Below are 17,882 nucleotides of genomic sequence, written 5' to 3'. Positions count from 1 at the left end.
TAAAAAATAGAACAAGCTGGGGAAATTTTTTTAAAATAAATAAATAAAGCAGTTTAAAAAATCATTTATTTTTTCCTGAATTTGCTTCGTGTGACACAAAACAAGAGCTATGCTCTTCAGGTAATTACTGTTGGTTTTTCATTAATATATATATAACAAAATTAAGAAAAAATATGTAACAGAACCAAGAAAATACACATTTTCCTTCTTTAAAACAGATAAATTATTATTTTACCAAAATCTACATTTAAGAAAAATTATACTGACTCCATTTTATATAATGACTGATATGTTTTTCTCATTTTAGTAAGCCATTATTTTTCAAATGAAAATTATATATGCCAGAGCTGGGAATTGAGCCAGGATCAGGCAATTTGCAGGACGTATGAAAAGATGCTGAGACATGCATTTTTTTTTTCTGCAAGTCAGCATTCTTCCTCCATCCAATTAATAATCGTCTAGCACCTTCCATCCACTCCCATAGATGACTGCCTTGAGGTCTACCTTCTAAATATCAGATTAAAGCTGGAGAAAGCCTTTTCACTGATTATTCAGGCTATCTTTTAAAGTGCATGATAGACCATTTGAGGTCCAACATTTCTGTATCTTATTATAGTAGATGTAAATTTACTGTATGAAATTTGTAGAATCTACATAGCAGATTTCGCTTAATAGACACAAGGGATGGTAGTAAATTAATAGTTGAAGCATTTTGTTATCAAAATCAACAGGCCAAGAGGCACATACTGCCTTTTGAATTCAAGCCCAAGTGTGACACATAGTTTTACCTTAAACCAATAGTAATTTTAACCTTCTTTAATTGCATTTTGTAACAGAATAGAAATGGAACCTACTCAAGATTAAGACTATGTAGACTCAGAACTAAAATTCCCTAGTGATCCCTTTGGGCATTTAACTTGAAATTCTTGGCATAGAAATAAAAATTATATTCTAGAGCTGCAGGAAAAAAATTTGATAATGTTCTCTAATCTCTGTAAAACCACAGAACCTTGGTTCTGCTTAGATAGTATTCTAAAATTGGAATGTAATTCTTGTTGTATACTTAATTTATATCAAAAGTCCTATCATAAATGTTTGCATGCATGCTCAGTCGCTCAGTCATGTGTAACTCTTTGTGACCCCATGGCTACAGCCCACCGGCTCATGTCCATGTGATTATCCTAGCAAGAATACTGGAGTGGGTAGCAATTTTCTCCTCCAGGGGATCTTACTGATCCTGGGATCAAACCTGAGTCTCCTGCTTGACAGGTGAATTCTTTACCACTGAGCCAGATGGGAAGCATAAATATCATAACTATTTAATATACATTAAACAAAATGTTAGAAAATTCATCAGTTTATAAGTACCCGTACAGTTCAACTATTCTTTCCCTTGGACCACTTTTTGCAAAGTGCTACATGATCCTATAAAATAAGTAAACTAACTTTTTATTGGAATGTAACTGTTTTACAATGTTGTGTTAACTTCTGCTGTGTAATGAAGTGAATCAGCCGTATTCGTACATAAACCCCCTCCCTCTTGAGCCTCCCTTCCACCCCTCCCATCCCACCTCTCTGGGTCATCGGAGAGCGCTGAGCTGAGCTCCCTGTGCTATATAGCAGCTTCCACTAGCTGCCTATTTACCCCTGACGTTGTGTATATGTCAATCCCAGTCTCCCAGTTTGAGTCACTCTCTCCTTCCCCTACTGTGTCCACATGTCCATTCTCTGGATCTGCATCTCTATTTCTGCCTTGAAAATAGGTTCATCAGTACCATTTTTCTAAACTCCACATGTATGCATTAATATACAATAGTTTTCTCTTCCTGACTTACTTCACTCTGTATGACAGACTCTAGATCCATCCACATCTCTTCAAATTATTTCACTCCTTTTAGTGACTGAGTAATATTCCATTGTATATATGTACCACATCTTCTTTATTCTTTCACCTGTCATTGGACATTTAGATTGTTTCTAAGTCCTGGTTATTGTAAGCAGTGCTGCAATGAACCCTGGGGTACATGTGTCCTTTTGAGTTATGGTTTTCTCAGAGTATATGCCCAATAGTGGGATTGCTGGGTCATATGGTAGTTCGATGTCTAGTTTTTTGAAAAATCCCACCATTGGTGGGATTGTATGTGGCAGAGAGTATGGAACTAAGACACCTTTGATCAAGCCGACCTCACCTCACTCAGGATTAGATCCCCTGCTGTGTACTCTCACAGCACACATTTTCCACTAGAATGTAAATTGTTCTGTGAGAGGAGACTGTGTTTGTCTCCTTCACCACGGTTAATCCTAATCAATTCTTCATTTTCATAATCAAGATCAATTAAAGAAACCATTCTGTTGCTGCATGTGTGTGTGTGTGTGTGTGTGTTTAAATGTACCACAGTCTCTAGTATGTGTTTTAAGTATTAATAGTTCAGCAAAAGAAGCCTGGAGGTAAACAACTGAGAATGAGTTTGAATCCTTTGCTCCGACAGTTACTAGTTACCTAATTAATTAATTACCTAATTAATTAGTTAAGTGACCCTGATTAAAGTGGTTAATTTTTATGTTAATTGAGTTCCTTCTATCTGTTAAAAGATAGTAATACCATCTACTTCAGGATTTAGATGAATTACATAAAGCCTGACATCCAGTAGGTGCCCAATCAAAGTTTGTTTTTATCTTTTCTGCTTCCCCTCTTTTTTAAACCCATAATTGAAAAATAAAATTTTAGGAAGTACAAAATAAGCTTTAATATTAAGTGAAAAAGTTTGACCAAAGTGGTAAATCTCAAAAGATGGTGAGTAGATTATGAAAGGCATGGTCACCCAGGTATCCTAGTCCTAATTAAAAGACACAGTCAAGATTGACTTGCTCATACTGTTCAAGAGAGCCTCATGTATTTCTCTTAATCCTGTCTTTATTTATAATATGCGAAAGGACAAATTACCACCAAAAATGTATTTTGAAATTTCAACTATGGAGCAAACTGTGTGGGCAAAGTTAATTTAAACATCGCAGATAAATAAAATATAATTAAATTTATCTTAATGCCTCTCTCTACAAATACAGATTAAGAGGTAAATGTCATGATAATTCTGAAGGTCTGGATCAGTGGTTCTCAATTAGAACCCTGCCAAAAATCAAGTAAGAAAAGAATATTACTATATTCCAACTATATACACCCATTGCAACAGTTCTTGGAGACCTAGAGAGAGACTATAGTGTAGAAGAAAAAGCCAAGACTATTAGAAATGGTAGGTTGTACAGCAAGCAGACCCAACTCAATCCAAGGCAAACCCAAACTATCAGCTAAATATTGACTAAAATAATTACTTGAAATGATAAATATGACCTTAATATGCATATGTACTATAGGTTTAATAGGGTTGTTTTGTTTTTGAGTAAATAAGGTTTTTTTCCCTTGAAATAATTTGGTAAAAAAAATTTTTTTTTGAAATAATGCATTTCATCTACATTTTCAAATTTATTGATATAAGGATTGATAGTGGTTTTAATCATCTTTATAATCTCTGCTGTAGCTCTAGTTATTACTCATTTTCATTTCTAATCATTCATATTCTTTTTTGTCAATAATTATACCAAAGGATTATCTGTTTTAATACTCTTTTCTGAAAACAACACTTGGTTTTATTATCCTCTGTAAAGTATTTTTGTTTCCAATGTTATCAGCTCTTGATTTTTATTATTTCTCCCTTCAGTTTTGAGTTAGTTCTTATTTTCATTCTAACTTCCTTCCCTTCTCACTTTGTTTCTTAATTTTCCACCTTATCTCTTTTCTAATACAAGTATTTACAGTTGTAAATATTCCTCAAAGTACTATTTTAGCTGCAACTCACAAGCTATATAGAGTTTTCATTATTATTCCATTTTAAGTATTTTTAAATTTTTATTTTGATTTATAACTTGTCTCATGAATTATTTAGAAGTATGCCTTTTAATTTCCAAATCTATGAAGTCTCATCTATTTCTTATTTCTAACTTAGTAATATTGAGGTGAGAAACATAGTTCCTGTCATCTACTAAGTACATTTAAACAGAGCTATCTTTATGTCAAGGTCCTCAGCATGATGCCATTCAACTATACTACCCTATGTACCTCTGTTCCCCAAAACACACATCTTGACCCTGTCAGGCCAGGGTTATTAAGCAACTTTATGCTCACTCCTGCCTCCACGTCTCCATTTATTTTTAATTGGGTGAATTGATATCCTCTTTTCATCAGTGAGCATTTTTTTGGTATTATGATCATTAAGCTGCTTCCCTAGTTGCCTTTCACCCCTTGATGTATTATTTTTAAATCCTCAGATTGTTTATTTTGAAGCTCCCTTAGGGTTCTTCTGAAATTTTTATATGTTTTAAAATTTTAAACTTATGTTAAGATTTCAGCAGTGGATTTATGTAAATATAATTTTCCTCTATGTGTTTTTTTTCACATACTTTGATGTTTGTGTCATATTGCATTGATAGTCAATGGAAAGACTAAATGCTTTTTTAAATCTGTATTTGAGTGAATATATTTCTCCAGTGCTTCCTAAGCCTATTTCTTCATGTCTTTTCCTTTTCCGACTATCTGCTCCTTTCACCAGAGAATAGTAATATTTTTGAGAACTAACTACATAGCATATACACACTAAGTTCTTTACTCACATTCTTATTTAATCATCAGAAAAGCTCTGAGAAGCATTATAATTACCTCTATTACAGATGAGGAAGCTGAAACAGAAACCTGTAAGTGACTTTTTAAGGTCACACAGCTAAAATATAGCAAAGACAGTTTGAACCTGGACCCATCGGACAATGGAGCCAAAGTGCTTAAGTACTAACCCACACTGGTTTCAGGAGTTTCTGGATTCTCTAAGCATTGGGATGGTTGCCAGGTGACAAAGCAAAGAGCATATTGAATTGGAACCAGTTCAGTACTCTTCTAAGATATTCTTAAGATTAAATTCAGTCATTAGGCTCTTATACAATGGTAGTGAAGAGAAAATTTCTTTTGGTAATGTAGATAGGTAATCAGTGAAATAAGCACTACCATATGCTATCTTTGATGAATGTTTCAGTCAAAATGTTTAAGCATAGTACAAGGAAGAAATGCATTCTTCATATGAGAACAAGTTCTTGAGAAGAAAGGATTTTTCTTTTAGAGTTTAGTGCTTATTAAGATCTTCTTTATAACTGAAATTTAACTGAGAAGAAAGTTTATAATATACTGGAGACTTTGTAACAGAGGGATTTCTACTGCATAAAAGACAAATAATACCTTAGATATCCCTTCTTGTTTCTTCCTTCTTCCTTCCAACACTATTCACTGATTTACCTGAGGTTGAATCATCAGAAATCTTTCATGCTTATACACAAAAGGCGGTACACATCCTTCCCCTTTTTCCCACTTTTCACATTTTAAAAGCATTGAAAAATGTTTTTCTATAATAACAATAGCTGCCATTTAATAAAAATCCACTATATGCCATGCATTGTTAAGCAATGTTTGTATTATCTCCAGTTTTCACACCTTTCCTTACAGATAAGAAATCAATACCCAGAGAAATGGTTCTTTGATTTACCCAAGGTCACAAACCTCTAACCAAATGGGATAGTGATTACAGTTAGAGGATGATTAGTTGAGATATTATTTGCCATTAATCACACAGAATTGGGATTCACACCCAAATGTGTTTGGCAACTAATATATGTTGCCACCCAAACTGTTTGGCTCTGAAAAGCCAAAAATAGGAACTCAGCAACTTAATTCTTGAAGTGACACTAAAATTCGTTAACCTTCTATAAGATATTAAATTTATATATTGTCAAATCCTAATTTCCTAAAATTACTTTTTATTCTGTAATTTATTTTCTCAGGAGTAGTATATAAATATAAGTAATATAACTAAACTTTAGATTATAAGAAAATGTCCAGTATTAAAATATTATGAATATAAGATATAAAGTCCTGGGGATGTAATATACAACATTATGGCTGTAGTTGAAAAAAAATACTGCATTGATGCATTTGAAAGTTGCTAAGTGAGTCAATCTAAAAGTTTTCATCAAAAGGAAAAAAGTTTCTAATTATATAAGGTGATGGATGGTAACTAAACTCATGTGGTAATCATATCACAACATATATGTCAAATAATTCTGCTGTACACCTTGAACTTATACAGTGTTGTATGTCAGTTATATTGCAACAAACCTGAAAAAAAAAGAAAAAATATTGTAAATATAAATTCTGACCCCCTTATGCTATCATTTTAAGAATTAATAAATGACTTAAATGCCTTATAAAATTCCATTAATGAACACAACAAATGCACTGTAGTTAGAAATGAGAATTCTTTTGTTATGAAATTAATAAGTAAATTATTATTACAACTAATAAAGTAAACTGTAAGAATTTTCTCTTACCACTGAATTTATTTAGTTGTCCTGGCTGAGAGTTCTTAAAGTAGTTGGAAATGTTTTTGTTCTGATGACACAGTTGCCTACAATAGTTTTGTTATTTATTCCCAGGAAACATATCCAGGAAGCAAAAATCAAATCATATTTGAAAACTTTGTTTCTGGTGCATTATATTATAAAACTGATTAGATATTAAAATCCATTATAATAAAAAAGGACATGAAATCAAAATTCAAATGAATGAATTTTACCTTAATATTATTTAGAATCTTATAACTAAATATTTGACCATTTATACTAGAAGCATTATGACAATATATTAATATCTTACCTGTGACTAACCAATATTTTCTATTACACAGAAAATAATGATATTTGTTTTGTTTATAGGGGATTTTAAGAACTAAACTTCCTACTGTTTAATTTCAATCTCTAAGACTTTTGTTTTTGCTTAAACTAGTGATTGTGTATTAGACAATGTAATGGTTTCATTCATTCATATTTCATGACTCAATCAATTCAGCAGAAATTCACTGAGTATCATTGACAAGGCACTGCTAAGCTTGGAGGAAGGATAAAAGGATGAGTAAGACTTTGAAAGAGACATGGAAGCATCTATGAGATAAAGCAGGCAAAGTAAGATCAATACTGTAATAAAAGTATAAAGTGCTATGTAATCACAGTATGGGAGCATTTAATTCCCACTGATTACATGTGTAATGGGAAAGTTAGAAAAGAAAGTTAATATTGAATGTGCTCAGTCATTCAGTCATGTCCGACTCTTTTCGGCCCCCTGTAATGTAGCCTGCCAGGCTCCTCTGTCCATGGAATTTTCCAGGCAAGAATACTGGAGTGGGGTGCCATTTCCTACTCCAGGGGATCTTCCTGACCCAGGGATCAAACCCACATCTCTCACCTCCCCTGCATTGGCCGTTGGATCCTTTATCACTAGTGCCACCTAATACCTACATTGAAAGTATCCCAGGTCTTTTTCTATAAGTGCTATTTTATTCGATCCTTAGCAAATTGACAGATACTTTTAAATTATCCTAGTTTGTCAGAAACAGACTCACAGACTTAGAAAATAAAACTTATGGATACCAAAGGGGAAAGGTAGAGGGGGATAAATTGGGAGTTTGGGAATGACATATGCATGCTTAAAATAGATAACTAGCAAGGGCTTCCCAGGTGGCACAGTGGTAAAGAACGTGGGAGATGCAGGTTCTGTCCCTGAATGGGGATGATCCCCTGGAGGAAATGGCAACCCAGTCCAGTATTCTTGCCTGGGAAATCCCATGGACAGAGGAGCCTAGTGGGCTGCAGTCCATAGGGTCGCAAAGAGCCGGACACCACTGAACGACTAAGCATGCTAAGCATGCAAGCAAGGGAATAGATAATAGCACAGGGATAATAGATAATAGCACAGTGCTCAATATTCTGTAGTAACCTAAATGGGAAAAGAATATGAAAAAGAATAGATACATGTGTATGTATAGCTGGAAAAAATTAGCTTAGTTTTTGAAGGATTCTGAATTTTTTTCTTTTATTATCTGTGATATATGATGCCTTTTCTTATTTCAATATCTATGATACATGATGCCTTAAATTCAAGTGAAAAATAGAAATCTTGTCCCAAAATAAATAAAACTAAAACTTTGTAGGTTCTTAGAAAGCAAGACTAACATGACTTGAATGGAATGAAGCAGAGCCAAAGCAGCAGTGTGCCCCACTGATTACTCAGGCCCAGCACCCCTCCTCCCTCCCACGTCTGGGTGGGGTGTGCCTAAACTTTGCAGCTTCTCTTGCATCTGGACTGAAGAAGTATCTTGAGTAATTACTTAGCAATACACAGCTTCTAGGGCTTTGCAAACCTGTCTCCTCTGCCTAGAAGCTTTCTTCCCCATCCTGTCTGTGATATTATCTGATGACTATACTTTCGTGTCTAATCTTGGACATCACCTCCTCTGAGTCTCAGCCATAGATACACACCCTGTGTGTAAGGGTCCCTCTTCAGTTCTCTATTTGCATCCTGTTCTAACCTCACTGTAGTCCTTTTATCTACAAGTCTGCCACCACCTGGCAGGCAGGAATGGTATTTTATTTTGCCCAGCCCCTAGCACAGTAATATTACATCATAGGTGCTTATTATAGACTGAAGTGTTGTTCAGTTGCTAAATGTGTCCCACTCTTTGTGACTAACTGGTCACAATCTGTTAGCAACGGAGTGAAGTGTGACCCACTGAAACAAGAGATATGTGGAAGTCCTAATCCCCAGTACCATCGAAATGTGACCTTATTTGGAAGTAGGATCAGGGAGAAAAAGCAATGTGACAATGAAAGCAGAGATTGGAGTTACACAGCTGCAAGCCAAGGGATGCCACAGATTTCCAGCAAATGATCAGAAGCTAGGAAGAGGCAAAGAAGGATTCCCCTACAGGTTTCAGAGGGAGCATGGCCCTGCTACAGTTTGATTTTGGACTTCTAGCCTTCCGAACTGTGTGACAATAAATATCTGTTGTTTTAAGCCACCTGATTTTTGATACTTTGTTACTGAGTCCTAAGAAAGTAGTGCAACACCTTTGAATGGATGACCTAGTACTTTTACCTGGCTGTGACAAATCTAAGTCCATTCTGTTTTATTTTCCTTCTAGCTTTGTTCTAAGCTTCTCTCACTGTACTTGGCTGTTTGAAACTATGAGTTTCATTTTTCAGATTCTCAGGTTTCTTCTCTAGTTCTTCTCATTATTCCAGATGCGATTTTCTGCCTGGCCATCTCCAACACTGAACATATATGGATTCTATGGGGGGAAAAAAAATGTGTACCTATATTTGCCTCTTTGTATACAGTCTGAAAAAAGTGAAGTGAAAGTGCTAGTCGTTCAGTCATGTCTTTGTGACCCTATGGACTAAAGGCCATCAGACTCTTCTGTCCATGGGATTTCCTAGGCAAGAATACTAGAATGGGTTGCCATTTCCTTCTCCAGGGCATCTTCCCAACCCAGGGATCAAACCTGGGTCTCCTGCATGGCAGGTGGATTCTTTACCGCCTGAGACACCAGGGAAGCACTGTGTGCAGTCTATATCTTGGTAAATCTTTGTGCCTGCATTAACTTTTTTTTTTTTTAACTTTTAAAAAAACTCACCTGAGCATATGCATGTCTCAATGTCTAAGACAGAGGAGCAATGGGGTGTGAGGCTCTGTTCTATATACAAGCTGCTCAAGAAAGCCTTCACGCCATCGCAACATGTGCTGGCATGCTGTTTGAGCTGGCTGATGTGCCTTGCTACCTGTTAATGGCAATTTAGTGTAACGGCCGATACCTTGGGCTTTGTTGTCAAGTAGAGTGGGTATCAAATCCAATCCTGCCATTTTAAAGCTTAGGTAAATTATTTAACCTCAGTACTCTTCACACTCCTCATATGTGAAATGGATGACAGCAGTGTCAAACTTCTAACATATTATAAGAAAATAATGATGTACTACATATATCAAGCTTTTAACATGGTTCATATACTAAAATCAGTGAAAGTTATTGTTATATGGGCAAGAAAAATTCCCTCCATTTACGATCGAAATCAAGTTTATTTTGTAAAGCAGCACCTCTGGAATAAAACTGAATTGTATAGATGAAAAGTATAAATCTATCAAGGAAAACAACTGTTTATTTCTGCCCCAAAATACAAGAAGGAAAATGGGAAAAAATCCATCCCTCCTCCCATGGACACAAAGCTTTATTATTAAGTCAAAAGACTCACCCACTTCTTTTTCTCTCTTTAAACAGGCTAAAAAGAGAGATGAAATTATCCAACTCTTAAGAAAACAAAGAGAAGAAAGGATCTCGGTGAGACTGATAGTGAGGCATTCAGATAAATCTTTGGGGGGGGTGGCAAATGCTGAGAGGTTTTATAGCTTTATCCTTTAAATCTTGATGCCCATGGTCCAGAGCCTTCTATATGCTGGAGGTGGGCAGGGCATAGACATCAGATAATTTGAGAATCCTTGATAAACCAAAGATATCTCCAGAGTGTGCAACTCTGCTGGCGCGGAAATGGCGCTATTGTCACTGGGCTTATTGTCACCGGGCTTATTGTCACCTGTTATAAAGATGTCAGATATTAACATGGGCTACTTCATTGCTCATACATACAAACAAGTTCCATTCTGAGAGCACGTTTGTAAGTTCAATTTGTTTGTAAGTCCAACAAAGTTAGCCTAGGTACCCAATTAATACAGTCGACTATATAGTACAGGACTGTAATGGGTTTATAAGACTTTTCACACAAATAATACATTAAAAAAAACAAAAATTAAGCATTTTTAATCCTACAATACAGTTACCTTGAAAAGCACAGTATTATAGTACAACAGCTGGCCTACAGGGGCTGGAGTTGCCGGCTGGAGGAGGGAGAGGAGCGGGGAGACGGAGAGCTGAAGGATGGTCAGCAACAGGAGATGGAGGGCGAGCTGCAGTTCCACTCACACCTTTTGATTGAACATGCAAACACACATTTGTATCTTTGAAAGTTTGGAACTCGAAGGTTCACATGTTAGGGGACTTACTGTATTGTTTTATAATGATTGATCTTGCTTAGATCATACAAAAATGCTAAATAAACAATATAAACAAACAATAAAAGCAATAGCATCCCATAGTCTTATGGATGTACAAACACACTCTCCTGAATGAGCCCCAAATGCCTTAATCTGGACCATTTCTAACACCACAGTCTCCAGATTTAGGAAGATAGTGATTATAAACTCTGTGATAATTTTACCTCAGATTTTCCCTAAGTAAGTAAATTTCAGTCATTGCAAGAAGTAAAAATTTTCCTTTTTGATGTTTGTTTTGTTTTAGAAGGAACTGATTTCCCTTCCACATAAACCAAAAGGCAAAGTACACAAAGCAAAGTAAGTTTACCTCTGTCAAAAATAGTCTGACCTGTCTGTTGTTGTTGTTCAGTTGCTAAGTTGTGTCCAACTCTTTGTGACCCTATGAATTACAGCACACCAGGCCTCTCTGTCCATCACTGCTTCCCTGAGTTTGCTCAAACTTATGTCCACTGAGTCAGTCATACCATCCAACCATCACATCCTCTGTTGCCCCCTTCTCTCCTCCCCCTCAATTTTTGCTAGCATCAGGGTCTTTTCCAACAAATCAGTTCTTTGCATCAGGTAGTATTGGAGCTTGCATCCATCCAAAGTATTGGAGCTTCAGTTTCAGCATCAGTCTTTCTAATAAATATTCAGGGTTGGTTTCTTTTAGGATTGACTGGGTTTGATCTCCTTGCTCTTCAAGGGACTGTCAAGAGCCTTCTCCAACACCACAGCTGGAAAGCATCAGTTCTTCAGCGCTCAGTCTTCTTTATGGTCCAACTCTAACATCCATACGTGACTGCTGGATAGCCATAGCTTTGACTATACGGATCTCTGTCGGCAAAGTAATGTCTCTGCTCTTTTAAACACTGTCTAGGTTTGACATAGCTTTTCTTCCAAGGAGCAAGTGTCTTTTAATTTCGTGGCTGCAGTCACTGTCCACATTGATTTTGGAGCCCAAGAAAATGAAATCTGACACTGTTTCCACATTTTCCCCATCTATTTGCCATGAAGTGATAGGACTGGATGCCATGACCTTAGTTTTTTGAATGTTGAGTTTTAAGCCAGCTTTTTCACTCTCCTCTTTCACCTTTGTCAAAAGGCTCTTTAGTTCCTCTTCACTTTCTGCCATTAAAGTGGTATCATCTGCATATCTAAGGTTGTTGATATTTCTCCAAGCAATATTGATTTCAGCTTGTAATTCATCTAACCAAGCATTTTGCATGGTGTACTCTGCTTAGAAATTAAATAAGCAAGGTTACAATATACAGCCTTGATGTACTCCTGTCCCAGTCTTGAACCAGTCCATTGTTCCATGTCTGGTTCTAACTGTTGCTTCTTGTCCTGCATACAGGTTTCTCAGGAGGCAGATAAGGTGGTCTAGTATTCCCATCTTTTTAAGAATATTCCAGTTTGTTGTCATCCTCACAATCAAAGGCTTTAGCATTGTCAATGAAGCAGAAGTAGATTTTTTTTTAATTCCTTTGTTTTTTCTATGATCCAGCATTTGTTAGTAATTTGATCTCTGGTTCCTCTGCCTTTTCTAAATCCAGTTTGTACATCTGGAAGTTCCTGGTTCACGAACTGCTAAAGCCTAGCTTGAAGGATTTTGAGCAAAATCTTGCTGGCATGTGAAATGAGTACAATTGAATCGTAATTTGAACATTCTTTGGCATTGCTCTTCCTTGGGATTGGAATGAAAACTGACCTTTTCCAGTCCTGTGGCCACTGCTGAGTTTTCCAAATTTGCTGGCATAATGAGTGCAGCATTTTAACAGCATCAGCTTTTAAGATTTGAAATAGCTCAACTGAAATTCCATCACCTTTCTGGTTTCCCTATAAAGAAGTGCTTCTTTTTTCCTTACTCAATTTTCTCCCTAACTTCAAATCTTATTTAAAAAACCCACCCACTGTTTTAGAGATTTCTTGCTTTGAGAAAACTTTCTTCTTCTCATCTACATAGAAGTGTGTGTCCGCTTATCTGTCTGTGCAATACAAAAGCATAAGTTGATGCAAACAGGATAATAGATCAACCTTGAGCCTCTGTACACATTCCATTCCCCTCCTTTCTCACCCCAGGGAATTGTATCCACCTGCCCTCATACTCTCTCAGCTCCCCTCTCTCCCACCAACACTGAGCCCTCTCATTTTTGGCAAAACAGCATGTCCTCTAGATTTTCAACTCTGATACAACCGAAGGCATACCTAAAATAGCTATATCTTAATCCATGTAGCAAGGGCTAGCCTCACAATTCAGGGTTAATCGCCTTATTCCCAGAATACTGCTGCCCAGAGCAGCACCAGGCACAGGGTCCAGGAGAGTTTAAAGGAAACTGGCTATCACCTGATAATGACTAAAGAATCCCTAATAAAAAGTGTCTCCATCTTTGTATTATGACTGAAACCCAACATGTCTAACTCAACATTAACTTGACAGATGTTTATTTGCATACTACATTCATGAATTAACAAGAAGTAATAGAATTTTTGTTTTTATCTTATTGGTTCTGAGGCCAACTTCCATTAATGTTATCAGATGTTATTAAAGAAAACATGAATATGTCTACCCTGATTTTTTTAAAGTTCTGAAAAAAAAATTGGAAAAGTCACTTAATGACCTAATATTGTCTACACAATGTTTAGCAACTTAATTTCTTGCTTTTCAGTCAGATGATTTGATTTAACTTATAAGGATGGAGCAAAATTAGTTTAGTGAAAATTTCATTTGCCTGATTCAAATAATAAAGATTGCTCCTTGAATTGTATCAGCAGATCTGTCTGGGTACCACAGAGAAAGTAAAAGTGTTAGTTGCTCAGTCATGTCTGACTCTTTGCGAACTCATGGACTATAGCCCGCCAGGCTCCTCTGTCCATAGGATTCTCCAGGCAAGAATACTGGAGTGGGTAACCAGTCCCTTCTCCAGGGGACCTTCGCAACCCAGGGATGGAACTCAGGTCTCCTGCATTGCGGGCAGATTCTTTACCATCTGAGCCACCAGGCAAGCCCCAGGTACCTTAGATTTCTGTGCATATTTTTATAGGGATGATCAAAACAGTCCTGTTACTACACATATGGATTCACCTAAGAATAAAACATTATTCCACAACTTGGACAGATAATTCCCTTAATGATATAAGTGCTTACCTAATTCCTTCTGTATACCTGCTTGGCCTCTCTCCTCTGTTCTGAAGCCTTGAATTTCATTCTGTTTCACTGCGACATCTTCTTCCTCTGAGCTTCTTACACAGTTCCTGTCTGCACCGTTTTTTTTTTTTTTTTTTTGGCAATTAGTCATGCACTACTTTCTGCACATATTTTATAATTATTCAAGTCTTCTCTACTATGTTTTTATTTAACTTTTCACCTGTTTTTTACTTGTCTGTGACTGTATCGTATGCTCCAAAAGAAATTGGGTCTAGCACAAAATGCCTAACACACTGCCTCCCTGTAGGAATTCAGAAAATATTTGTAAAAAACTAAAAAAAATTTGGCCACACCACATGGCTTTTGGGATCTTAATTCCCCAACCAGGGATTGAACCCGGACCCAGGCAGTGAAAAATGCCAAGTCCTAACCACTGGACCACAAGGGAATTCCATGTAACAAAAAGTTTTAACTAAAAAAATGTCACATTGTTCAGCATTAGCTAATTTAGAAAGTAGTATTTCTATACTGTACATTAGTTTGTGAACAATTTTAAATTTGTGAAATATCTTAAGATTTTATTTTAATTTATTTTAAAGTTTAGTTTTATTTTAATTTTACCCCCTTTCCTTTCCCTCCATCCTTTCTTGTCTACCCAAAACTTCCCTACATAAACACATTTGCCTTTACCATCACTCCTTCACCAGATCTTAGAATACTCCAGGTCCCATTCTGTCAGAAAGAAAGAACTAAAAAAGTGTGTACACAGTAAGGTTTTAGTGGCATTATGTTTTTTATCCACCCAGGAATATTTGCATTTTAAAAGAGGGCTGACTAGAAGGAATACTGGGTAATCCAAAGAAATCAGTCACCAGTGATGAAATCTCAGAAGTTTGACTCTTAGGTGAGCACATTATATTTACCTTTAGGAGGTCCACTCCCAAACCTTTCAAGTCACTTCACAGTGGAATGACTGTTCCTCCCACACAGAAATTTATACTTGGTTGCAAAATCTAACCCATAGTTAGAATCCTACACAGTAAATTTTTATTGGAGAAACTTTCAAAAATTGTTTTCATGCCACATTGTGTTCATAGCTACAGAGTTCTGTACAGAGTTCTGAATTGACTCCTGTTACTGCCAACAGGAAAGTGATTTCAGAGTCAGATAAAGAAGACCAGGAAGAAGTCAAAGCCTTGGATTAATTTGACTGACACCTGGGAGAGGATGGCTCATTTAGATCTTCACTTTTGAAGCAACTGGCTCTGATATCAGGATCACTGGAATCAATTAAATTAGACCAAGAAATAAAAGTTAAATATGCATCACTTCTAGGAATACCAGCTATTGAATACTTGTGTCTGTTTTACTTATTGAAAACCACTGTATTTGATACCACATAGTTATCATCTCTCTCATTTTATATATTCTCAAGTTCCAACTTATCTTGCTTTCATTTGAAGGGTATTTCCAGAACTGCTATATTTGATCTATATTATCAATATCAGATAAACAAGAAACAAGGACTTTATGTGCCTCACTTTGTAGACCATCATAAAAACAAGGGCTTCCCAGGTGGTGCTAGTGGTAAAGAATCCACCTGCCAATGCAGCAGACGTGGGTTCTATCTCTGAGTCAGAAAGATCTCCTGGAGGAGGAAATGGCAACCTGCTCCAGTATTCTTGCCTGGGAAATCTCATGGGCAGAGGAGCCTGGCGAGCTACAGTCCATGAGGTTGCAAAGAGTCAGACACGACTGCGCGACAGCATAAAAGCACTACATATCAACAAAAGTAAAAACAATAAGGAAATAGAGATGAAAGATCAGTCCTGAAAACTTTAAAGTCTTCTTGCTATAAAAAAAAAATCCATTATCCAAAATTTGGTTAATTCAGCTTCTGGGACATGTCTGAAGTCAGAAATTAATTACTTCCAGTTTTGTGAATAGTTGGCTCAACATCCCCATATCTTATACACATGTCCATAATCCCAGTGCTAACCTGCCTCACTTACAAAGGTGGGATACACTGGAAAAGAGAAGGTTAAGACTTTGTCCCTTCTGCATTGCCCAGCTGGCAGGCCTACTCAGGATTGTACATGAGATTCCAGAGCTCGAAGCTCTATTTAAAAGCACCATGCACTTTGCTCCTAGCCTCCACCTGCAACTCCCGAACATAAACTTCGCACCGTGCAGCTTCCATCCACAGTGCCAGGAGCAGAGCGGGTGACCCACTGGTCGGAACTTAATCATTAAGGGCGCACCAAACTGCAAGGAAGGCTGGGAAACAGTCTTTAAAGGGGGTGGATGAGGGGGTATCTGCCTAGTTGGAATTCAAGGACTCATCACTAAAAGAAGTGGAGAATGGATATTAGCATTTCTGCTGTGACACTATTTGGAGAAAAACGTTTTGAACAAAAGAAAGGTAATCAGACCTAGAGAAGGGAAATTTAGAAAGTTACAAGTTGGCAATCTCATCTCAGCATTATCAAGATTAAAAATTACCCTGTCAGGATGATGTGTTTGTCTGCCAGACAGCTCTCTTATTGCGAAGATGGACATAGCTGGATATCAAAGCCTAAATTTCAAATCGTATAGCTGATTCCCTTTGTTCTGATGCCATGCTCACTGAGAAATCTTTTCTGCCCCCAGAGGGCGAGTATGTGCTCAAAAGACCAAGGCAAACTTTGGTTTACCTTATGATTATGTTTCTCAATGGGTGAATATATTAGTCTCTTAGATTGGGCTTGAACTTGTCAAACTAAGGATTGGAGCCTGGATCAAGACAATTTTACCAAGAAAAATTCCATTTTATGAGCTTTTTCAGCAACCAGCAGCATCGTTTTGTATTACCAGGTGTAATGGTCAGGTATTGCTGCAACAGCATTGCATAACAGAGTGATCTAAAAAATTTATTATTGCTTATATATCTGGAGGTCAGCTTAGGATTTGACTGTCTAAGTCTGGCCAGATAGCTCAGCTTCTGGCTGCAGGACAGCTCTGCTTCTCACTATATGTCTGTTGATTGACAGAGGCCACTCCGCCCCAGGTGTCTTCTTTGGGATCTACCTGGACAAGTGAGATATCTGAGCCCTCAGAGGGTGGCAAAGAAGCAAGAGAACAAACAAAACCATGTGAGGCCTTTTCCAGCCTAAGCTCATTCTGGTCAAACACAAGGACAAGGGAGGGGGGCAATGTACTCTGCTCCTTTAGTAAGAAGAACTGCAAATTCACCTAGTTAAAGGCTGAGGATATAGGGTGGGGTGAAGAATTGGGGTCACTATTGTAATCTACATTAGATTGACTGCATACCTCAACAATGTCCATCTGGACCAAGGGCCAGGGTATCCAAGGGAGAACTCAGGACACAATTTAATTATTTGGGCCAAGGTTAAACAGCTTCTCTAAGCTGTAATACGTGCTGTAAGATTGGAAATAAATCCTTTGTAATTGCCATTAAGTGTCCAGCTATCTGCACACTTACATACCCAGTTGCCTTATCAAAACTTCACAAGTTAAAGTGATGATTTTTATGGTTACCAAGAGTTAAATGTAGGCAAAGAAACTTGCGGGAGTCCACAGAGACATTAAGTGAAAAAAAGCAGAACCAGAAACAATTTCAAATGTTGACTTGCCAAATCAAGTCCTTCTACTCACCATATCAGCCCACTCTTTGGATGTTTTGATAATCAGGAATTTCTAGAAAGAATGTGTCCTTGACATGAAATA

The 17,882-nt window shown here is 37.0% G+C and overlaps 1 protein-coding gene across 3 annotated transcripts in view; it reads left to right on the top strand.

Annotated features, from left to right (window-relative positions):
- The window catches only part of HOATZ (HOATZ cilia and flagella associated protein), a 33,517-nt gene extending 18,009 nt beyond the window's left edge, over positions 1 to 15,508 (top strand). For 2 of the 3 annotated variants that reach the window (XM_020882251.2, XM_070473602.1), the window contains 3 exons: positions 10,200 to 10,259; positions 11,274 to 11,326; positions 15,304 to 15,508. In XM_020882251.2, coding sequence (XP_020737910.2) covers positions 10,200 to 10,259; positions 11,274 to 11,326; positions 15,304 to 15,361 — 171 coding nt within the window. In that variant the 3' untranslated portion in view covers positions 15,362 to 15,508. Of the gene's footprint in view, positions 1 to 10,199; positions 10,260 to 11,273; positions 11,327 to 14,962; positions 15,281 to 15,303 lie in introns of those variants that run through there. The other variant, XM_070473603.1, reaches the window with a different exon arrangement.
- Positions 15,509 to 17,882: the final 2,374 nt, after the last annotated feature.

This window comes from Odocoileus virginianus, chromosome 10 (genome assembly GCF_023699985.2).
Source record: "Odocoileus virginianus isolate 20LAN1187 ecotype Illinois chromosome 10, Ovbor_1.2, whole genome shotgun sequence".
NCBI lineage: Eukaryota > Metazoa > Chordata > Mammalia > Artiodactyla > Cervidae > Odocoileus > Odocoileus virginianus.
Note: the sequence above shows the minus strand (reverse complement) of the source record. Positions and strands in the feature narration are given on the sequence as shown.